The sequence below is a fragment of the Engystomops pustulosus genome, chromosome 9 (assembly GCF_040894005.1).
Source record: "Engystomops pustulosus chromosome 9, aEngPut4.maternal, whole genome shotgun sequence".
Classification (NCBI taxonomy): Eukaryota; Metazoa; Chordata; class Amphibia; order Anura; family Leptodactylidae; genus Engystomops; species Engystomops pustulosus.
The window spans coordinates 105,186,961-105,212,331 of record NC_092419.1 but is presented as its reverse complement, the minus strand read 5'-3'; the positions used below and the strand labels follow the sequence as shown (position 1 = coordinate 105,212,331).

The following is a 25,371-nucleotide window of genomic DNA, read 5'->3' as shown; positions in this document are numbered from 1 at the left end:
TGACCACTGCTGGCTATGATAGAAAGGTGTCAGGACGCACAGGACATGGCAGTTCGTTGTGTATGGGGGGTGTAGTCATAAATCGACAACTACACTAGAAATATCGAAAAACGTCTGATGAGAAGTCATCATATTGATGATTTATGTATAAGTCCTCAATGTATAGTTCATTTAAAATCCACTACAAATCGCTACATAGCAGCTTCATGTCAGAAAAACTAGTCACTCACATGATCTGGACAGCAGGGGGCAGTATCTCATCACATGATATCAGTCACTATGAGCTGCTAATGAACTTGGCCACTAAGTTGTCTTTCTCTATATTTATTTTTTGTATTTTTTTACAAAATCTTGAAAAGTATAAATTGGTAATAATTAAATTATATAATAAAAGTGTGAGCTTGGTTTCCATAATATTTCTGATGTGTTTCCGCGGACGCTCTTCCTCCATAGACGCGTCAGTGGCGGCTCAGGTCCAGTGTTTGTTTTTTATCCCATAATCCTTTGCTCCTTGGAATACGCCGGCGCATACAAAGGTTACTAATGAGTCCGGCGGTGGCGCCTCTGAGCTGTTAATTGGGTGGCATTTGACTAGGACATCACAGGCGCGATGCACACTGGATTTCATCAGCACATAAATATTTCAGTGAAGAAAGACAGATCTCAGGTTGGTGTCAGTAAGGCGATTGGACGGCTGCTAAGCAACCGCTGTCCCCTTCACGGGGAACTGCATATTTATCACCGCTGCACCTGGGAGCAGAGGTGTCCGTGCAGCAGCACAGAGTGTTTTAGGAGGATGATCATGTAGGGGATAGCAACCTGAGGTCAGGGGAAGGTAGATGGGTATAAGGTCTTGGAAAGAAGAGCAGGGTCCCACAGCAGCACAGAGGAGTGTCCTCATCTTGTAGGTGGTGACATGGTCAGTAGTTGGATGATGGAGAGGATGTAAATGGGAGATCATGGGCTAATCTTGGAAGGTGCAGAGATCCCTGCAGCACAGAGTGTTTCAGGAGGATGCCCTCCACTTTCTCTGCTGTGTGGAAAGTGTTCAGCTTTCACTGAGGATCTTTCCTTTCCAGCAGCGTTCATCAGTCAGGATAAATTATACATGTTGTAATTCGCCGCCCTTCGTTCACTAAGTGGTTTTGGCAAACGGCGAAAAAGGAAAAAGTCTCTTGTACGCGTTTGATCTTTGTCCACAAAATGAACAAACAAAAAAGGCGAGTCCTGTCATCTCTCCTCCGCGTCATCTGCAGGGAGCGAGCCAGAGGCTGGATATCAGAGGTCTCTGGGACAGCTGAAGGTCACCGGCCTCATGGGTCAGCCTCATGGGTCAGGAGAGGCACCAAGAACTCTCCTGCTGGTGTCCGAATATGGAAGGAGGGAGGGGGTCCATACTTATTCTAAAATTGTGTCTGCCTGCAGCCACCACTAGAGGGAGCTAGAGAGAACAAAATTAGCTTCTAATATACATAAAGTTTAAAAATAATTTTGTCCAAATGAAAGATTACTGGGAAATTTGTAAGATCAAGTCCCCTACACAACACTGGATTTCCACATGGGATGGTTATAAGGGGGAAGACTCCCTTCTCCTTCATCTATCTATAGAGTTTTCTGTCTGATAATAACCTGGCTATGAGAGGTGGAGACATCCGCAGTCTTCCAGCTTGTATCTCCAGCGCATAGTCCTGACTTGGCTTTTATAGGTAGAGAATGTTACGACACCCTGTATCCACCACATCATGGAGGGAAATCATTAACCACATGACCTTATATCGTACCGAGATTTCTTGGAAGCGGAGGGGAACAGAACAGATTTTACTTTTAAGGCTTCTCATATTATATGGGGATAGATGGTATACAGGAAACGATACAAGAGGATCATATGGGGACTGTATTGGGGTCACAATATATTGGGTTTTTAGGTGACTGTAGATATTTTGGTAGGACTATTGGTCCAACATATGGCAGACACGCATTGTTTCCATGTAGAGGGGGCAGTGTAGTGAGTGAGTTTTCTCATCCTGCTGTCTGTAGTTCTCCATGATCCACTTGTACATTACTATGGGATTTACTTGCCACTTTCAACCTCTATAACTTAGAAACTATAGGATAGGGCCTAACTTGATCATCAGTAGGGGTCTCAGTGCTGACACCCCTGCAGATCGTAAAATCGACGGGGGTAGTTGGACCCCTCTTCGCTCTGTCAGAATAATGTAGCGGATGGCCGCGCTTCTATATGAAGCTGACGGAGATCTAGGAGCGCAGTGCTCGGCAATTTTTGTGAGCTCCATAGAGATTAATGGAGCAGTACGGTCCTGCTCCATTAATCTGACGGAGCGACAAGGGGACCCCTCGATTTTGCGATCTGTGGGGGTCTCCGCACTGATCAGCAAGTAAGGCCCAGCAAGATAGGGCCTAACTTTCCTTCATGGGAAAACTCCTTTTAAAGGGATCTCCCAAGATAAAAAGGTGCTTTTCCAACATCAAAATAAGGTCTATGGGAACACAATGCCATCTCTCCAGTGCTCCCCACTTATGTATATAAGTTTATACGTTAAAATCCCAGAATAAAGCCCAAGAACGCACCTGAAATCCAGGACTAGGGCTACGTGATCTCCATGATTGCCTGGTACAGTCTTCAATCTCAGAAAAATAACCTTTTGGATAATAAATTAGAGGCAAGCATATCCCATGTGAAATCCACACCGCTGTAGTACCGCCAGTGGCCAGTAGATGGTGATACCAGGTTACATTGTAGTTGACTTGATTGATGGGTTAAATTGAAATGATCATATAATTGTAATGGACCCATTTGAAACAAAAATGGCCTGCACCATCAGCTACTATTGGCCATCACGGGCAGAAGCCAAGACCCAACAGACTATAGCATCGATGACCAAGTCCTGTGGTCATCGGTAAGGTAGACCCTCCAGTTAAATGGAATGTAACCCAATGCGTTTGGGGATGTTTGGTGGCCTGGCCCAATATCCGTGACAACTGATTTATAACAGGATATTCTTCCTAAACATCATCCGAATAGTTAGAGGTAAGGGGGAGGTTAAATCCCTTACCCTCTCCCCCTTGTACCCCACTGATCAGGTCAGAGGGCGCAGCAGGTAGAGATATCAGCCGCCTCCTAATAGGAATTCCATCTGCTGATATCAGACATTTTTGGAGCCGGTTCCTCTGCAGCTTGTGAAGCAGATAAGGCAGGAATTACACAGTCTTGCTTGGCTGCATGAAAGGCTCGAGCTGTACCCAGACCCGAGGCGTTGGCTGCCTGTGCCCCGCGCCAACCTCGCTGATAACAAACATCAGCAAGAACCTGGCCAAAGGCTTAATCCAGGAACATTTCCTTCTAAAAACCCAAGTATTCAAGAAATACAAATCCTGAGACTAACTCTCTTCAATGTGGGGTGATATCCAATATGGCCACCCACCGGGGACTTGTTACTTGACGTTCTTTAGCCCTGAATGTCATAGCTGCTTAGTTATAATCTGGATGGTGGGATGTTCTGTCTCTCTGGAGCATGGTGGTCCTATTGGTTGTGTCAATGTCACTTGTATAAAATGTGATGTACTCTAGGGAGCTCCCCTGGGTGCTCTAGCATGTGGAGAACTACAATTCCCAGAATCGCCCACATAGAGACTGTGATAAAAATTCTATCTTCAGCCACCCTTAGGGGGAGCTAATCAGCATAATGCATACATTGTACTCTTACTCCACCCAGTGGTTGCTGCAGGAAGATACATAATTCTGATGTGTAGTTGTTGGACTGAGCCCCAAATCCCTACAGTTACAAGGAGAAATAAATTACAATAAATTAGCACTGGTAATACTTGGATTGCATAGAAGACCACTGCTTCATAGGTCTCCCCATAGTCACAGCTGTGGATGGTATATAGCGCAGTATACAACACTAGATCCTATAGGTATTCCACGTATGGGAATGTCAGGACTTCCCGGAACAGACGCGTCACCCGTGTGACTCCTGATACATGTGTGAGACATTTCATAACAACATGATGGCGGCCCCTGTGCTCCCAGACACACTCACAGCTCAGTGTGTGCCCCGCCATGTGTACAGAGGCACAAAGAAAACTGTAACGGGAATTTTTTGTACAAATGATACAAAGCAAATACCACATGGAGGGTCAACACCGACCTGATTACTACCAGTCCTCCATCTATAACCTCATCTATAGGGTCAGAATGGGGAAGTCACGACAAAACATGCACAAGACTGACTGCTGTAAGGAGGAGGCAGGAGTACAGTAGTTATATTCCTGTACACAGGGGCAGTATTATAGTAGTTATATTCCTGTACATAGGGGCAGTATTATAGTAGTTATATTCCTGTACATAGGGGCAGTATTATAGTAGTTATATCCCTGTACATAGGGGGGCAGTAGTATATTAGTTATATTCTTGTACATAGGGGGCAGTATTATAGTAGTTATATTCTTGTACATAGGGGGCAGTATTATAGTAGTTATATTCTTGTACATAGGAGGCAGTATTATAGTAGTTATATTCCTGTACATAGGGGGCAGTATTATAGTAGTTATATTCTTGCACATAGGGGCAGTATTATAGTAGTTATAGTCTTGTACATAGGGGCAGTATTATAGTAGTTATATTCTTGTACATGGGGGGCAGTATTATAGTAGTTATATTCCTGTACATAGGGGGCAGTATTATAGTAGTTATATTCTTGTACATAGGGGGCAGTATTATAGTAGTTATATTCTTGTACATAGGAGGCAGTATTATAGTAGTTATATCCCTGTACATAGGGGGCAGTATTATAGTAGTTATATTCTTGTACATAGGGGGCAGTATTATAGTAGTTATATTCCTGTACATAGGGGGCAGTATTATAGTAGTTATATTCTTGTACATGGGGGGAAGTATTATAGTAGTTATATTCCTGTACATAGGGGTTAGTATTATAGTAGTTATATTCTTGTACATAGGGGGCAGTATTATAGTAGTTATATTCTTGTACATAGGGGGCAGTATTATAGTAGTTATATTCTTGTACATAGGGGCCAGTATTATAGTAGTTATATTCTTGTACATAGGGGGCAGTATTATAGTAGTTATATATTCCTGTACATAGGGGGCAGCATTATAGTAGTTATATTCTTGTACATAGGGGGCAGTATTTTAGTAGTTATATTCTTGTACATGGGGGGGAAGTATAATAGTAGTTATATATTCCTGTACATAGGGGGCAGCATTATAGTAGTTATATTCTTGTACATAGGGGGCAGTATTTTAGTAGTTATATTCTTGTACATAGGGGGCAGTATAATAGTAGTTATATATTCCTGTACATAGGGGGCAGCATTATAGTAGTTATATTCTTGTACATGGGGGGAAGTATTATAGTAGTTATATTCCTGTACATAGGGGCAGTATTATAGTAGTTATATTCTTGTACATAGGGGGCAGTATTATAGTAGTTATATTCTTGTACATAGGGACAGTATTATAGTAGTTATATTCCTGTACATAGGGGGCAGTATTATAGTAGTTATATTCTTGTACATAGGGGGCAGTATTATAGTAGTTATATTCTTGTACATAGGAGGCAGTATTATAGTAGTTATATTCTTGTACATAGGGGGCAGTATTATAGTAGTTATATTCTTGTACATAGGGGGCAGTATTATAGTAGTTATATTCTTGTACATAGGGGGGCAGTAGTATATTAGTTATATTCTTGTACATAGGGGGCAGTATTATAGTAGTTATATTCTTGTACATAGGGGGCAGTATAATAGTAGTTATATATTCCTGTACATAGGGGGCAGCATTATAGTAGTTATATTCTTGTACATAGGGGGCAGTATTTTAGTAGTTATATTCTTGTACATGGGGGGAAGTATTATAGTAGTTATATTCCTGTACATAGGGGCAGTATTATAGTAGTTATATTCTTGTACATAGGGGGCAGTATTATAGTAGTTATATTCTTGTACATAGGGGGCAGTATTATAGTAGTTATATTCCTGTACTTAGGGGGCAGTATTATAGTAGTTATATTCTTGTACATAGGGGGCAGTATTATAGTAGTTATATTCTTGTACATAGGGGGCAGTATTATAGTAGTTATATTCTTGTACATAGGGGGCATTATTATAGTAGTTATATTCTTGTACATAGGGGGCAGTATTATAGTAGTTATATTCTTGTACATAGGGGCAGTATTATAGTAGTTATATTCCTGTACATAGGGGGCAGTATTATAGTAGTTATATTCTTGTACATAGGGGGCAGTATTATAGTAGTTATATTCTTGTACATAGGGGGCAGTATTATAGTAGTTATATTCTTGTACATAGGGGGCAGTATTATAGTAGTTATATTCTTGTACATAGGGGGCAGTATTATAGTAGTTATATTCCTGTACATAGGGGGCAGTATTATAGTAGTTATATTCCTGTACATAGGGGGCAGTATTATAGTAGTTATAGTCTTGTACATAGGGGGCAGTATTATAGTAGTTATATTCTTGTACATAGGGGCAGTATTATAGTAGTTATATTCCTGTACATAGGGGGCAGTATTATAGTAGTTATATTCTTGTACATAGGGGGCAGTATTATAATAGTTATATTCTTGTACATAGGGGGCAGTATTATAATAGTTATATTCTTGTACATAGGGGGCAGTATTATAGTAGTTATATTCTTGTACATAGGGGTCAGTATTATAGTAGTTATATTCCTGTACATAGGGGGCAGTATTATAGTAGTTATATTCCTGTACATAGGGGGCAGTATTATAGTAGTTATAGTCTTGTACATAGGGGCAGTATTATAGTAGTTATATTCTTGTACATAGGGGGCAGTATTATAGTAGTTATATTCTTGTACATAGGGGGGCAGTAGTATATTAGTTATATTCTTGTACATAGGGGGCAGTATTATAGTAGTTATATTCTTGTACATAGGGGGCAGTATAATAGTAGTTATATATTCCTGTACATAGGGGGCAGCATTATAGTAGTTATATTCTTGTACATAGGGGGCAGTATTTTAGTAGTTATATTCTTGTACATGGGGGGAAGTATTATAGTAGTTATATTCCTGTACATAGGGGCAGTATTATAGTAGTTATATTCTTGTACATAGGGGGCAGTATTATAGTAGTTATATTCTTGTACATAGGGGGCAGTATTATAGTAGTTATATTCCTGTACTTAGGGGGCAGTATTATAGTAGTTATATTCTTGTACATAGGGGGCAGTATTATAGTAGTTATATTCTTGTACATAGGGGGCAGTATTATAGTAGTTATATTCTTGTACATAGGGGGCATTATTATAGTAGTTATATTCTTGTACATAGGGGGCAGTATTATAGTAGTTATATTCTTGTACATAGGGGCAGTATTATAGTAGTTATATTCCTGTACATAGGGGGCAGTATTATAGTAGTTATATTCTTGTACATAGGGGGCAGTATTATAGTAGTTATATTCTTGTACATAGGGGGCAGTATTATAGTAGTTATATTCTTGTACATAGGGGGCAGTATTATAGTAGTTATATTCTTGTACATAGGGGGCAGTATTATAGTAGTTATATTCCTGTACATAGGGGGCAGTATTATAGTAGTTATATTCCTGTACATAGGGGGCAGTATTATAGTAGTTATAGTCTTGTACATAGGGGGCAGTATTATAGTAGTTATATTCTTGTACATAGGGGCAGTATTATAGTAGTTATATTCCTGTACATAGGGGGCAGTATTATAGTAGTTATATTCTTGTACATAGGGGGCAGTATTATAATAGTTATATTCTTGTACATAGGGGGCAGTATTATAATAGTTATATTCTTGTACATAGGGGGCAGTATTATAGTAGTTATATTCTTGTACATAGGGGTCAGTATTATAGTAGTTATATTCCTGTACATAGGGGGCAGTATTATAGTAGTTATATTCCTGTACATAGGGGGCAGTATTATAGTAGTTATAGTCTTGTACATAGGGGGCAGTATTATAAAACCCATATAAAGATATATATCTTTGTCAGGGATTGTGAATTTCCCTGAGCTATGATAACATGGATTATATATATTATAATATAAATATGTATAAATGTGTATTCCTGATTGGAGTTGTCCTTCTTGTTGTGCTGTGTGTGGTGTTTCATACATGACTCGGCGGTAGATGGGGGATAAATATAGATGGGTAACATGTTATTACCTGCAGTGAGGAAACAGGAAATAACACTTGAGGCTTGTATTTCATACACCTACAGGTTATATCTATGGTGACTGTTTTTCATAGTTGGAAGATAATTGAGCTTCAGCGCTTTATTTATATTTAAGGGGGACATTAAGCATTTAGTAAAATAGATGTAAAGACACTGAACGCTACACCGGGTCCATGTATATGGGGGAGCAATGAGGGGGCTGCATCTGTTATTCCTGGTTCTGGTCTTGGAAACATTGATGACTTGGCTTCTGAGTTCTGGGTCTTTAGGCGACCACATTTGAAGACTTGATTCCCTTTTTAATGCAAGAGTCTCAAATTCCTCTTTTATTATAATACTTTAAAGGGGGTGGAGCTTAAGCAGATATGATTGGATAAACATGAATATAGAGGATGTTGTATCACATTTCATTTATCATATGGACAGTGGAGTAATATAAAGCTGTCGGCTTCCCAAAATTATTGTATTTTCTGGTCCTGCTTTCTGGAACCTGGTGTGACTGAACCCTTTTAATACCATCATACTCCACTACCAGGGTATCTATAGCACTATATGGCCATATTCACTTGATGGCAGCATTGTGTCGGCACAGTATGGAACGATTATTAACATGATAATGCAGTATTTTAGTATTTGACAATACAAGACTGTATGATTACAGACCGGTGGCGAGGTGGGTGCGGGTATGGGAAGGTTTCTTCGCCCACAGACCCACTTTCTGAAACTAAACAAGTGCATATACCCTCTAGTGACTAATGTGCAGAGTCTCGGCACCTGCCGCCTGCTCGCTTACAGTTTCCTGCACCATATTGTTTCACACATAAGAAGTCTGAGACGGGATGTGACGTCATTGCTCGCCCCGTCTGCCTGCCGACCACAGTGGTTACAACCTTCGTCTGGTTCTAGAATCAGTGAGAGCCTCGCACGCTGCGCTGACCCCTGCACCATCTGTTAGTAATTCTCATTGGTTACAGTAAATTCCTAATCATTAGTCGGAGAATTCCCTAACCTTCCCCTGACTAAGGATGAGCTCAGCAGCTATTGTTAGGAGACATTCCCTAATAATGCTGGGGGGGTCACAGGAGATCAGGGTCTTCCTGGAGGCTGCAACTTCAATCCTTATCATCATTTGTTATGCAGGTTATTGTTCCCTGCTATCAGCCAGTTCAGTCTGTAGTTTTCTTGCAATTCACCTGTTTTGAGTCCTTGACCAAGTTATGACAATTGGATTTTTTTTTTCCAAAACAAGTGACGACATTTACCTGCAAACCAACAGGAAAGAGAAGTTCTGTGTTTAGTAAACGCTCCTTGTCACCTCGGAAAAACATGTTTATAGTAAAAGGGGAAGTACATTCTATGTTTTCTTTTCCCCTTGCCTTTGATGGTGTATAATGAGTTTTTAGACTGGGGCCTTCCATATATGGTGACAGTGTGAATATCATGGGGTCAGCGGAGGCCGGACCCTTCACATCAAGGTCTCTGCAATAATAATTCCCCCCTAAGAGACTTGTGACGTATTCAGTGGCCATAAAGAAATCCCCTACAAAATAATGGAGCTCTCTGTAATTGTATTGTTACCAGGCTATGTCCTTAATGGCTCCAGCAGCCAGAGCTTGTCTCCCTGATTGATACCCAAACCATTAGTATGGCAGGATAAAGCCATGACCGTCTGCCATGCTCCATGACTATAGGAATTATGTGATAGACTATAAGGGGCGCAGTAAAGTCACCATTTAACTGAAGTCAGAGTAATTCATGATGTGAATAATGCTATTAAAGCTTATGACATGCAAACTTCCGAGGTCCTGAGTTAATTTTAGATCTCCGAATCCTTGGCTTGAAAGCGTTTTCCCCCCTTGATAACACAAAGAATAATATGGGGTTTGAATTCTTGGAAATCCCTGGCACTCCCATACCTGGAGCACTATTACTTTACTTTTATGGGGCTGTACTCGGCCGCCTATGTTGGTCCTGGTATTATGATATTACGTCCCTGGGGGGACTCGGTGGTAACACTTCTCTTATATAATGGCGCAACACCCATTCTAATTACCCCATATACATACAATGAATGACGAAGTAAATGACAGCAGACAGCTGAGCTGAGTGTGTTGTAGCCATTTATGTATTTGATGGTTATTTCAGCTGAAGAGGAAGCTTAGCTATAGCAACACCCGTCCCTGGTCAGCAAGCTATCGGAGAGCGGGGCTCTTTATCAATACACAGCCTTCAACATAAACAAGAAGTCCACGTCTCCCACCATGATTCTCTCATCAGGACAAGTGTTGTGCATAATAACCCCCCTCCGCCAGCGACGCCGTCACTATATCGCACTGCAACGTAATGCAGACCTCGCTGGCAGACGAGGGGTTACACTGATGCAAGAGGGACCTGCAAAGTGGTTAACGCTGTCACAGTTTTTTTTTTCTTTTTACATTTTTCAAATACATACAATAATTTAAAATATATCATTTCTTTTCAGCAACTGAAATATTAATAATAATAATAATAATAATCGCTTTGGCAAAACAATTGAGACAGAGAGGAGTCAGATGATGCCTGTCCCCCCCTCGTTAAAGGGGCAGGTTAGATCCAGGGTCACCAGCCTTAGCTGCAGCCAACAACCCATGGCTTTGCCATCCACCATTATGGTCAGAGTTGTGCTTGGTGCCATGATTGTGCGGCACAGCTGGTTGTAACAGGGCAAAGGGTCCACCAATATGGTCACGTCCTTTCCTGTACCCGTCCCTTCATGCATATTTACATCACCACTTAGAAAAGGTCAGTAAGAAAAGAGACGCACAGGAAGAGGCTGAGAAGGGGAGACGAGAAGGTGCTGGAGTAGACAAAACTACAGGGGATGCAAGAAAGTCACCAAGACGGATGGAAGAAGATGTAAACGATGGTCGCTCTGCAATCACAAAGATATTGAAGACAGTCTGGATATACAAGTGGCTGAATCTAAGAGAAGCTGCCCCGGATGCCGCTTCTGCCACCACCTGATGTAATACTGCACCAGTAATAGATGTCCGGGGCAATTCTGGCTACAAAGTCACATGATGGTACAGGAAGACAAAGGATTGCGAATCTGACAGCTGCAAGCCGCACCACAGTACTGGCGAAAGGTCTGGTAGCAACTGCGGTCCGCCTCGCTGCTCCACTGTACGGGGTTGGCCGACAAGGCCTCGGTGGGCAGCCTGTTGAGAATGCTGGTGTTCACAGCAAGCGCTGCCAAACCGTAGTCTGTAAAGAGCACCGTTTCCCTCTTGCAGGTCGGGCAGGATATGAATTTGTACTTGGGACACGACTCGTAGAGAATCTGCAGGCACTCCTCGCACACAGAATGGAGGCAGGATAAGATCCGAGGCCGCTTATTTGTGAAATTGTACATGTGGCCACAGGTCGGACATTCTAAGGGTTCACATGGGGTAGAGGGGTGCAGAACATACTGGTTCACAATAACTTCATCAGATGGGGTTTTACGATGGTAACAGATTTCTGTACTAGCCTTCCGTTGACCAGGATAAATTTTTTCCCGTCTCGGTGGTGGAGGCGTCCTCGGAAGACCCAAGGTGCTTGGAGTGGTCTCCAGATTGGGCATCTCCCCACAGGCCTGGTTGACGATAATTTCCGAGTCTGAGGGCCAGGCGCGTTTGGCAACTAGAGGAGGCTCCCTCCTGGATGGAGGATTATACCTCGGCTGAGAGTTCTGGCATTCCGAGAACTTCTCCGCCTGTATGATCTTCATGGCCTCCATCTTGATAATGACCTGCTGCCCTTTCAGACACGACATAAGAATTTTTTTCACATTACTGTCCGCAACTTTGTTTTCTCCTAGCGCCCCCTGCATGTGGCTAGAGAGAGGTTCAAACGCTTACACTTAAAAAGATTAGATTGGCAAAGGTTTAGTTTTGGACTGATGAACCTGGACTCTTGTGCAAACGTCCGTCATCTCCTACACGAGATCACAATCCAGGAGGAGACGTTGTATAAACCGGTGTGTGATGTCCAGGGGTCGGATCAGGATGCAGTGTCTGCAGGATGTTTCTCCGGATTGGGAAGCCTTGGTATCTGTTTAGTCTAGGAAGATGCAGTGTAATCCGCGCAGGCAGCACATGAAGGGCATTGTGTACCTGGAGAGCAGGTGTTCCACCTTGTTATTGTTGCAGGAGGCTGGAGCAAGGTCGCAGAGCGGTATACAAATTCCTTTCTCCTGACTTTTCTCTCGCTCCCACCAACAGGTCAGTTACATTCCAGGAGACTGATGATCGCTGCACAAGGCTGGTATAGGTCAGACGTACATCCAAAGAGACGCCTTTAATGAGGCCTCGTAATGAAGGGGGAGGAGGAGTCTTGGAAAGTGGTTGGTTTTTAGGAAACGACGGAGCTGAGTTTATGGAGATCAATCATTAGCTCTGATACTGCACAATCCTCACGTAACCGACTATCTGGTTTCCCAAGTACCTGTGTACAAGAAGAAGAGGAGGAGGTTAGAAGCTTCAAGGAGAAAAACAGATTCTACTCAACAGGGAACAAAATAACTTGTACACTATGGTTATAACCCAGGAGGCAAGTGCCACAACTATCCTGTAATCCCCCAAAACCTCTATATGTGATCCTGAGGTAGATACTCACCTTCCATCAGCATGTGGATCTCCTACCCTGTCTGCAGACTTTTACTGTTTAGAAATCAAGCATGCATGTTACAGGAGGAGAATGGGAGACGCCTCACAGTGCTGAGCATAATACTGGCTCGCACCAGGAGAACCTGCCCACTACATGGAGCCAAATGCACGGGTGAGAAGACGACTCGCATAGCACAGGCTCTATATGTATGTAACTGCTGGAACACTGCCCCTACTAATACTAAAAGATATTTATACCATAATACTGCTTCCTATGTTCAAAAATATAACCAATATAACCTACGTACAAGAATATAACTACAGGCGGTCCCCTACTTAAGGTCACCTGACTTGCAGACAACCCATAGTTACAGACAGATCCCTCTGACCTCTGGTGAAGCTTTCTGAATGCTTTAGTATAGTCCCAGATTGCAATGATCAGGTGTAAAGTGTCTGTAATGAAGCTTTATTGATAATCCTTGGTCCAATGACAGCAAAAAATGTTTAAACTCCAATTATCACTGGGGCCAATTTTATTTATTTTTTTTAGTCTGGATCTACAATTATAAAAAAATACAGTTTCGACTTGCATACAAATTCAACTAAAGAACAAACCTCTGAACCCTATCTTGTATGTAACCCAGGGACTGCCTGTACTATAATACTGCCCCCTATGTACAAGAATATAACTACTATAATACTGCCCCCTATGTACAAGAATATAACTACTATAATACTGCCCCCTATGTATAATACTGCCCCCTATGTATAATACTGCCCCCTATGTACAGGAATATAACTACTATAATACTGCCCCCTATGTACAAGAATATAACTACTATAATACTGCCCCCTATGTACAAGAGTATAACTACTATAATACTGCCCCCTATGTACAAGAATATAACTACTATAATACTGCCCCCTATGTACAAGACTATAACTACTATAATACTGCCCCCTATGTACAGGTATATAACTACTATAATACTGCCCCCTATGTACAGGAATATAACTCCTATAATACTGCCCCATATGTACAGGAATATAACTACTATAATACTGCTCCCTATGTACAAGAATATAACTACTATAATACTGCTCCCTATGTACAAGAATATAACTACTATAATACTGCTCCCTATGTACAAGAATATAACTACTATAATACTGCTCCCTATGTACAAGAATATAACTACTATAATACTGCCCCCTATGTACAAGAATATAACTACTATAATACTGCCCCCTATGTACAAGAATATAACTACTATAATACTGCCCCCTATGTACAAGAATATAACTACTATAATACTGCCCCCTATGTACAAGAATATAACTACTATAATACTGCCCCCTATGTACAGGAATATAGCTACTATAATACTGCCCCCTATGTACAGGAATATAACTACTATAATACTGCCCCCTATGTACAAGAATATAACTACTATAATACTGCCCCCTATGTACAGGAATATAACTACTATAATACTGCCCCCTATGTACAGGAATATTACTATTATAATACTGCCCCCTATGTACAAGAATATAACTACTATAATACTGCCCCCTATGTACAGGAATATAACTATTATAATACTGCCCCCTATGTACAAGAATATAACTACTATAATACTGCCCCCCATGTACAGGAATATTACTATTATAATACTGCCCCCTATGTACAAGAATATAACTACTATAATACTGCCCCCCGTGTACAAGAATATAACTACTATAATACTGCCCCCCGTGTACAAGAATATAACTACTATAATACTGCCCCCTATGTACAGGAATATAGCTACTATAATACTGCCCCCTATGTACAGGAATATAACTACTATAATACTGCTACCTATGTACAAGAATATAACTACTATAATACTGCCCCCTATGTACAAGAATATAACTACTATAATACTGCCCCCTATGTACAAGAATATAACTACTATAATACTGCTCCCTATGTACAGGAATATAACTACTATAATACTGCCCCCTATGTACAGGAATATTACTATTATAATACTGCCCCCTATGTACAGGAATATAACTACTATAATACTGCCCCCTATGTACAAGAATATAACTACTATAATACTGCCCCCTATGTACAAGAATATAACTACTATAATACTGCCTCCTATGTACAGGAATATAACTACTATAATACTGCCCCTATGTACAGGAATATAACTACTATAATACTGCCCCCTATGTACAGGAATATTACTATTATAATACTGCCCCCTATGTACAGGAATATTACTATTATAATACTGCCCTCTATGTAGATAACATTATTGGAGGGGGGGGACTCTTATAAACTCGGCCTCTTTCTCCTTTTATTGATTGATGATATAAAGATGGCGGCTGGGTGTAAGTGGGTGGGAAATGCTTAGAAAGAACGGAGCGTACCTCCGCCGTATCACAATGGGAACGTTTGGAGCTTACTGGAATGTTGCCGGAAACTTAGTTGCCTGCTCCCAGTTGAGGAATAATAGTCACATGACTACAGAGGAAACGCACTTGTTAGATTGCTCTCCCATAAACACGTTCCAAACATCGTTATGGTAACCTCGCCCCCTGTACGGTACAGTGACCCCCCCACCTGCTGCAGGAAATGTGACTACACAGCACAAGGAGCTGGAAGGACCCCGCTGTCTTAGGAGAAGCACTCCGGAGGTCACTGAGTGACAGGGATTTACCATCACTTTATAATGGAAAAATGAAAATTGTTGTATTTTCTCATACACACGCTCCTTGCTACGTTATCACTAGACTGTGGGTAAACAGACTCCATTATCTCCGCTCTCGCTTATCTCTCACACAAATGAAACCGCAACGACAAATTTAGCCCAGGTTTATCAGAGCCCCTTGTACTCAGAATACAAGACATTATATACATACACATGAGTGTATATGTGCCCTCCAAGAGGCCGCACTGCACCTATAACTAAGGACATGGTGACAACACACAAGAGCCAGCGAGTGCCCCCCATTATGGCCACCACACTGTCTGACAAGCATAGACCTAGGCCACGGCGCCCCCATATTAGTGACACTGTGGCAGCCATGACAGCAATATCCACTCAAATAGGAAAAATTCTGAAGATCCAAATATAGATAGAAAAATCTCTCTGAGGCAGTGTCCTGGCGTCCGGTCCATTAACATCCATTATATCGGTCCGGGTTACTGGAATAGTAAATGTAAGGGGGGGGGTCACACTGGGACAGAGGACTGCTGCAAAATGTACTGCATGACGGTATAAAATCATGGAAATGTGTGGCTGTGACTCTTGTGACAAGGTCAGCAATATAACTTAAAGGGGCTGTGCTGGGGAATATAGTCTATTGTATTTCATCTCAGCGAGAGGAGACAGGTTACAGGGTGGCATACAAGCTGTTACTCTCTGTTATCACCCATTTCATCCCAGGGAGAGGGGACTGTAATTATTAAATGACAAGCAGTCAAGTCCTTGTCCCCAATTCCAACTCCTTCAGGGGCATGTTAGGAGTTGTAGTGCTGTGATATAAGGACACATTGTGGCTTCTATTATACATGGCAGTAGGACAATGTGTATGTTTTCTATATGTTACCTCCCCTGATAAGCTTGCAGTGCAGGATGTATAGTTGGGGACATGGGGGAGAACTATAATCGTCTGCTCGTTGTATTCACCCAATCAATTGGGATTTCACGCTCTTTGTGCCGGCACGTGGCCGTGAATACAGATTTACCATTTCTTGCGCCTCCCATGAATTGTGCTGTGTTTGTCACCACCTCCTATGACAAGCTCTGCCAGCGTATCTATATGTCACCTCGCTGACAGCCTACACTGTATACACACAGACAATAGAACAATGGGAAAACCATGGAGAACATGGCCGTAGTGGGAAACCTGGAGAAACGGTGTGTGAGAGAGAGTGAATATGTGTGTGGGGCAGGGTCTGGCTACTGAGACTATTCTCTTGTACTGGAAATACATCTTATTTCACCGCCCGCTCGGGTGATTGTGTTTAGAACAATAGAGCACTTTTCCTCAGTAACAACATATGACAGGAAAGAAAGTGACTAATGGGCCCTGGTTCTCCACACTCAAGGGCATATTTGGTAAAAAGTGTTAAGAAATCCGATAACAGCCGGTCGTATTCTTGTAAATCACAAAAACTGGATTATTACCGGAGCTTTATACATGCAAAGGATATATATACACAGTCATGTAATAATGAGAAGGATATACACTGGTGATGAGAGGGGTATATACTAAGGAAGTCTCACAGTAGATAAGGGGACAGAAGTCCATTATGATATTTTTATTCTCAAGAAATCCATCCAGTTCTTTTGAACATGTTCAAAGAATCCACCATAACATTACTGTAAGACTCTGCTGCAGATTAAAGTATCCCCTGTCTATGGTGATGGTAGAACTTCCTCCCCTCTAGGTGTAGAGGATGCCCCCTGTCTATGGTGATGGTAGAACCTCCTCTCCTCTAGGTGTAGAGGATGCCCCCTGTCTATGGTGATGGTAGAACTTCCTCCCCTCTAGGTGTAGAGGATGCCCCCTGTCTATGGTGATGGTAGAACTTCCTCCCCTCTAGGTGTAGAGGATGCCCCCTGTCTATGGTGATGGTAGAACCTCCTCTCCTCTAGGTGTACAGGATGTCCCCTGTCTATGGTGATGGTAGAACCTCCTCTCCTCTCCTCTAGGTGTAGAGGATGCCCCCTGTCTATGGTGATGGTAGAACTTCCTCCCCTCTAGGTGTACAGGATGCCCCCTGTCTATGGTGATGGTAGAACCTCCTCTCCTCTAGGTGTAGAGGATGCCCCCTGTCTATGGTGATGGTAGAACCTCCTCTCCTCTAGGTGTAGAGGATGCCCCCTGTCTATGGTGATGGTAGAACCTCCTCTCCTCTAGGTGTAGAGGATGCCCCCTGTCTATGGTGATGGTAGAACTTCCTCCCCTCTAGGTGTAGAGGATGCCCCCTGTCTATGGTGATGGTAGAACTTCCTCCCCTCTAGGTGTAGAGGATGCCCCCTGTCTATGGTGATGGTAGAACCTCCTCTCCTCTAGGTGTAGAGGATGCCCCCTGTCTATGGTGATGGTAGAACTTCCTCCCCTCTAGGTGTAGAGGATGCCCCCTGTCTATGGTGATGGTAGAACCTCCTCTCCTCTAGGTGTAGAGGATGCTCCTGTCTATGGTGATGGTAGAACCTCCTCTCCTCTAGGTGTAGAGGATGCCCCCTGTCTATGGTGATGATAGAACCTCCTCTCCTCTAGGTGTAGAGGATGCCCCCTGTCTATGGTGATGGTAGAACCTCCTCTCCTCTAGGTGTACAGGATGTCCCCTGTCTATGGTGATGGTAGAACCTCCTCTCCTCTAGGTGTAGAGGATGCCCCCTGTCTATGGTGATGGTAGAACCCTCTCTCCTCTAGGTGTAGAGGATGCCCCCTGTCTATGGTGATGGTAGAACCTCCTCTCCTCTAGGCGTAGAGGATGCCCCCTGTCTATGGTGATGGTAGAACCGCCTCTCCTCTAGGCGTAGAGGATGCCCCTGTCTATGGTGATGGTAGAACCTCCTCTCCTCTAGGTGTAGAGGATGCCCCCTGTCTATGGTGATGGTAGAACCTCCTCTCCTCTAGGTGTACAGGATGCCCCCTGTCTATGGTGATGGTAGAACCTCCTCTCCTCTAGGCGTAGAGGATGCCCCCTGTCTATGGTGATGGTAGAACCTCCTCTCCTCTAGGTGTAGAGGATGCCCCCTGTCTTTGGTGATGGTAGAACCTCCTCTCCTCTTGGTGTAGAGGATGCCCCCTGTCTATGGTGATGGTAGAACCTCCTCTCCTCTAGGTGTAGAGGATGCCCCTGTATATGGTGATGGTAGAACTTCCTCCCCTCTAGGTGTAGAGGATGCCCCCTGTCTATGGTGATGGTAGAACCTCCTCTCCTCTAGGTGTAGAGGATGCCCCCTGTCTATGGTGATGGTAGAACCTCCTCTCCTCTAGGTGTAGAGGATGCCCCCTGTCTATGGTGATGGTAGAACCTCCTCTCCTCTAGGTGTAGAGGATGCCCCCTGTCTATGGTGATGGTAGAACCTCCTCTCCTCTAGGTGTAGAGGATGCCCCCTGTCTATGGTGATGGTAGAACCTCCTCTCCTCTAGGTGTACAGGATGCCCCCTGTCTATGGTGATGGTAGAACCTCCTCTCCTCTAGGTGTACAGGATGCCCCCTGTCTATGGTGATGGTAGAACCTCCTCTCCTCTAGGTGTACAGGATGCCCCCTGTCTATGGTGATGGTAGAACCTCCTCTCCTCTAGGTGTAGAGGATGTCTTCCTGTCTATGGTGATGGTAGAACCTCCTCTCCTCTAGGTGTAGAGGATGTCCCCTGTCTATGGTGATGGTAGAACTTCCTCCCCTCTAGGTGTAGAGGATGCCCCCTGTCTATGGTGATGGTAGAACCTCCTCTCCTCTAGGTGTAGAGGATGCCCCCTGTCTATGGTGATGGTAGAACCCTCTCTCCTCTAGGTGTAGAGGATGCCCCCTGTCTATGGTGATGGTAGAACCCTCTCTCCTCTAGGTGTAGAGGATGCCCCCTGTCTATGGTGATGGTAGAACCCTCTCTCCTCTAGGTGTAGAGGATGCCCCCTGTCTATGGTGATGGTAGAACCTCCTCTCCTCTAGGTGTAGAGGATGCCCCCTGTCTATGGTGATGGTAGAACCTCCTCTCCTCTAGGTGTACAGGATGCCCCCTGTCTCTGGTGATGGTAGAACCTCCTCTCCTCTAGGTGTAGAGGATGCCCCCTGTCTATGGTGATGGTAGAACCTCCTCTCCTCTAGGTGTAGAGGATGCCCCCTGTCTATGGTGATGGTAGAACCTCCTCTCCTCTAGGTGTAGAGGATGCCTCCTGTCTATGGTGATGGTAGAACCTCCTCTCCTCTAGGTGTACAGGATGCCCCCTGTCTATGGTGATGGTAGAACCTCCTCTCCTCTAGGTGTACAGGATGCCCCCTGTCTATGGTGATGGTAGAACCTCCTCTCCTCTAGGTGTAGAGGATGCCCCCTGTCTATGGTGATGGTAGAACCTCCTCTCCTCTAGGTGTAGAGGATGTCTTCCTGTCTATGGTGATGGTAGAACCTCCTCTCCTCTAGGTGTAGAGGATCCCCCCTGTCTATGGTGATGGTAGAACCTCCTCTCCTCTAGGTGTAGAGGATGCCCCCTGTCTATGGTGATGGTAGAACCTCCTCTCCTCTAGGTGTAGAGGATGCCCCCTGTCTATGGTGATGGTAGAACCTCCTCTCCTCTAGGTGTAGAGGATGTCCCCTGTCTATGGTGATGGTAGAACTTCCTCTCCTCTAGGTGTAGAGGATGTCCCCTGTCTATGGTGATGGTAGAACCTCCTCTCCTCTCCTCTAGGTGTAGAGGATGCCCCCAAGTAATTGACTGTTAGGTGCTGATGAGATGGATGTGTAATATGTAGCGGTGGGTGCAGATAAGATTCCTGACCATTGAAGTGCATGCACTCCCGGCTAGAGCTAAATGTATCTGGTTGCCATTGGTTACAGCATAGACAGCTCTACATGGTGGTGATTAGCACAACCTCTGTGTGTTAGGAAAGTGCATTTCCTGGACTTTTCACCTTCCTCATCAGCTTCTCCTTTTCTCTCCTACAATATACACTCACCGGCCACTTTATTAGGTACACCATGCTAGTAACGGGTTGGACCCCCTTTTGCCTTCAGAACTGCCTCAATTCTTCGTGGCATAGATACAACAAGGTGCTGGAAGCTCCTCAGAGATTTTGGTCCATATTGACATGATGGCATCACACAGTTGCCGCAGATTTGTCGGCTGCACATCCATGATGCGAATCTCCCGTTCCACCACATCCCAAAGATGCTCTATTGGATTGAGATCTGGAGACTGTGGAGGCCATTTGTGTCCAGTGACCTCATTGTCATGTTCAAGAAACCAGTCTGAGATGATTCCAGCTTTATGACATGGCGCATTATCCTGCTGAAAGTAGCCATCAGATGTTACAGGGTACATTGTGGTCATAAAGGGATGGACATGGTCAGCAACAATACTCAGGTAGGCTGTGGCGTTGTACCAAGGGGCCCAAAGAGTGCCAAGAAAATATTCCCCACACCATGACACCACCACCACCAGCCTGAACTGTTGATACAAGGCAGGATGGATCCATGACACCACCACCAGCCTGAGCCGCTGATACAAGGCAGGATGGATCCATGCTTTCATGTTGTTGTACCAAATTCTGACCCTACCATCCGAATGTCGCAGCAGAAATCGAGACTCATCAGACCAGGCAACGTTTTTCCAATCTTCTACAGTCCAATTTCGATGAGCTTGTGCAAATTGTAGCCTCAGTTTCCTGTTCTTAGCTGAAAGGAGTGGCACCCGGTGTGGTCTTCTGCTGCTGTAGCCCATCTGCCTCAAAGTTGGACGTACTGTGCGTTCAGAGATGCTCTTCTGCCTACCTTGGTTGTAACGGGTGGCGATTTGAGTCACTGTTGCCTTTCTATCAGCTCGAACCAGTCTGCCCATTCTCCTCTGACCTCTGGCATCAACAAGGCATTTCCGCCCACAGAACTGCCGCTCACTGGATGTTTTTCCTTTTTCGGACAATTCTCTGTAAACCCTAGAGATGGTTGTGCGTGAAAATCCCAGTAGATCAGCAGTTTCTGAAATACTCAGACCAGCCCTTCTGGCACCAACAACCATGCCACGTTCAAAGGCCTCAAATCACCTTTCTTCTCCATACTGATGCTCGGGAGAACTGCAGGAGATTGTCTTGACCATGTCTACATGCCTAAATGCACTGAGTTGCCGCCATGTGATTGGCTGATTAGAAATTAAGTGTTAACGAGCAGTTGGACAGGTGTACCTAATAAAGTGGCAGGTGAGTGTAAGCTCGGTGTAGAAACTCAGAACGGTCGTGCATGGCAACCACACAGCAACATCTACATTTCCAAAGCAAGCTGTAATATTAAAGCATTGACTGGATTGGTTACTTTTCCTGTCAATTTGTCTTGGAATAAAGTTTATTGAATTGAGCGCTGGGCATTAGGTGCCAGGTCTCCAGATTCTCTGGGCCGGTCATTTTCTCTTCTGCCCTCACGCTGAATTCTGATTGACCACATTACCCTCAGGGTCCAGAACAGGCAGTGCTCATTTCAATAAACTTTATTTATAAACTATGCGGCGGAGAATCCCTTTTAATCAAATAAAACAAGTAAAATCCGGATTTCTCGCCCACGTCCTGGCAGCCGCACATCAGATTTCTCCAGATTGTATTATTTTGCACCTCCTGCGCTCCAGAATTGTGCGACAATCTGTGAATAACCTTGTTTGTCACTATTTGGAGGAGAATTTTCAGTAAATAATATTTTCAGGGATTTGTAGCTCTGCCTCCAGCCAGAAAGCAGCAAACCCAGATATACAAGTCACAGACCGGACAGCAACACAATATACACCCGGGACACAGTACTGGTCAGTAAGTCTGTGTCCCCTCCACCACTATTAGTCTCACCTGACCTGGACCACTACATTCCCCTAACACACATTCCCCTAATCATGTGGAGCTGCTCCCGCACTGGGGGGGTCATTCCAGAGTCTCTGCGATGTGGAGAGTAGATTGTAAGCCCCAAAGGGAACTGGTAGCCCCTGAACGTTCTGCAATATAATAACTGAACAAGAGGGGGCGGCACATGGGACAAGCCGAATGAGTGGTACCAGAACAAAGCCACTTATAATCACAGGAGAACCTGAGGCAAAAACGGGGAGGGGGAAGATTATCCATGCAAATCAGCCCTTATTCCCCCTTACCTCTTCTCCTCCATACTCCCTACATCCCCGTAGCTATGTATACCCTATAACTCTCCGCCTCCATGCCTCTTCTATCCACTTAGCCTCTCAGCCTCCTTCTATCCTATACTTCTTGGCCATACTCCCCCATACCTCCCTGTCCCTTTTATCCTATACGTCTCACCCATTACTTCCCCATGCCTCCTTCTATCCTATACCACACGTCCATTACTCCCCCATGCCTCTTCTATCCTATACCACACGTACATTACTCCCCCCATGCCTCTTCTATCCTATACCAATCGTCCATTACTCCCCCATGCCTCTTCTATCCTATACCGCTTGTCCATTAATCCCCCATGCCTCTTCTATCCTATACCGCTCGTCCATTAATCCCCCATGCCTCTTCTATCCTATACCGCTCGTCCATTAATCCCCCATGCCTCTTCTATCCTATACCGCTCGTCCATTAATCCCCCATGCCTCTTCTATCCTATACCGCTCGTCCATTAATCCCCCATGCCTCCTTCTATCCTATACGTCTCACCCATTACTTCCCCATGCCTCCTTCTATCCTATACCACTCGTCCATTACTCCCCCCATGCCTCTTCTATCCTATACCACTCGTCCATTACTCCCCCCATGCCTCTTCTATCCTATACCACTCGTCCATACTCCCCCCCCATGCCTCTTCTATCCTATACCACTCGTCCATACTGCCCCCATGCCTCTTCTATCCTATACCACTCGTCCATTACTCCCCCCATGCCTCTTCTATCCTATACCACTCGTCCATTACTCCCCCCATGCCTCTTCTATCCTATACCACACGTCCATTACTCCCCCATGCCTCTTCTATCCTATACCACTCGTCCATTACTCCCCCCATGCCTCTTCTATCCTATACCACTCGTCCATTACTCCCCCCATGCCTCTTCTATCCTATACCACTCGTCCATACTCCCCCCCCATGCCTCTTCTATCCTATACCACTCGTCCATACTGCCCCCATGCCTCTTCTATCCTATACCACTCGTCCATTACTCCCCCCATGCCTCTTCTATCCTATACCACTCGTCCATTACTCCCCCCATGCCTCTTCTATCCTATACCACACGTCCATTACTCCCCCATGCCTCTTCTATCCTATACCACTCGTCCATTACTCCCCCCATGCCTCTTCTATCCTATACCACTCGTCCATTACTCCCCCCATGCCTCTTCTATCCTATACCACTCGTCCATTACTCCCCCCATGCCTCTTCTATCCTATACCACTCGTCCATTACCCCCCCCATGCCTCTTCTATCCTATACCACTCGGCCATACTCCCCCCATGCCTCTTCTATCCTATACCACTCGTCCATTACCCCCCCCATGCCTCTTCTATCCTATACCACTCGGCCATACTCCCCCATGCCTCTTCTATCCTATACCACTCGTCCATTACTCCCCCCATGCCTCTTCTATCCTATACCACTCGTCCATTACTCCCCCCATGCCTCTTCTATCCTATACCACTCGTCCATACTCCCCCCATGCCTCTTCTATCCTATACCACTCGGCCATACTCCCCCCATGCCTCTTCTATCCTATACCACTCGGCCATACTCCCCCCATGCCTCTTCTATCCTATACCACTCGGCCATATTGCCCCCATGTCTCTTCTATCCTATACCACTCGTCCATACTCCCCCCATGCCTCTTCTATCCTATACCACTCGTCCATACTCCCCCCATGCCTCTTCTATCCTATACCACTCGGCCATACTCCCCCATGCCTCTTCTATCCTATACCACTCGTCCATTACTCCCCCCATGCCTCTTCTATCCTATACCACTCGGCCATACTCCCCCCATGCCTCTTCTATCCTATACCACTCGTCCATTACTCCCCCCATGCCTCTTCTATCCTATACCACTCGGCCATATTGCCCCCATGTCTCTTCTATCCTATACCACTCGTCCATTACTCCCCCCATGCCTCTTCTATCCTATACCACTCGTCCATTACTCCCCCCATGCCTCTTCTATCCTATACCACACGTCCATTACTCCCCCATGCCTCTTCTATCCTATACCACACGTCCATTACTCCCCCATGCCTCTTCTATCCTATACCACTCGTCCATTACTCCCCCCATGCCTCTTCTATCCTATACCACTCGTCCATTACTCCCCCCATGCCTCTTCTATCCTATACCACTCGTCCATACTCCCCCCCATGCCTCTTCTATCCTATACCACTCGTCCATACTGCCCCCATGCCTCTTCTATCCTATACCACTCGTCCATTACTCCCCCCATGCCTCTTCTATCCTATACCACTCGTCCATTACTCCCCCCATGCCTCTTCTATCCTATACCACACGTCCATTACTCCCCCATGCCTCTTCTATCCTATACCACTCGTCCATTACTCCCCCCATGCCTCTTCTATCCTATACCACTCGTCCATTACTCCCCCCATGCCTCTTCTATCCTATACCACTCGTCCATTACTCCCCCCATGCCTCTTCTATCCTATACCACTCGTCCATTACCCCCCCCATGCCTCTTCTATCCTATACCACTCGGCCATACTCCCCCCATGCCTCTTCTATCCTATACCACTCGTCCATTACCCCCCCCATGCCTCTTCTATCCTATACCACTCGGCCATACTCCCCCATGCCTC

The 25,371-nt window shown here is 44.6% G+C and overlaps 2 protein-coding genes across 10 annotated transcripts in view; one reads left to right on the top strand and one right to left on the bottom strand.

The window, feature by feature from the left end:
• CYSRT1 (cysteine rich tail 1) overlaps positions 1-25,371 on the top strand; it is a 93,103-nt gene that overhangs the window by 25,148 nt on the left and 42,584 nt on the right. The window lies entirely within an intron of this gene.
• RNF208 (ring finger protein 208) overlaps positions 10,342-25,371 on the bottom strand; it is a 177,811-nt gene continuing 162,781 nt past the window's right edge. For 8 of the 9 annotated variants that reach the window (XM_072125243.1, XM_072125244.1, XM_072125246.1 and 5 more), the window contains one exon: positions 10,342-12,700. In XM_072125243.1, coding sequence (XP_071981344.1) covers positions 11,289-12,086 — 798 coding nt within the window. In that variant the 5' untranslated portion in view covers positions 12,087-12,700 and the 3' untranslated portion in view covers positions 10,342-11,288. Of the gene's footprint in view, positions 12,701-12,871; positions 12,921-25,371 lie in introns of those variants that run through there. The other variant, XM_072125251.1, reaches the window with a different exon arrangement.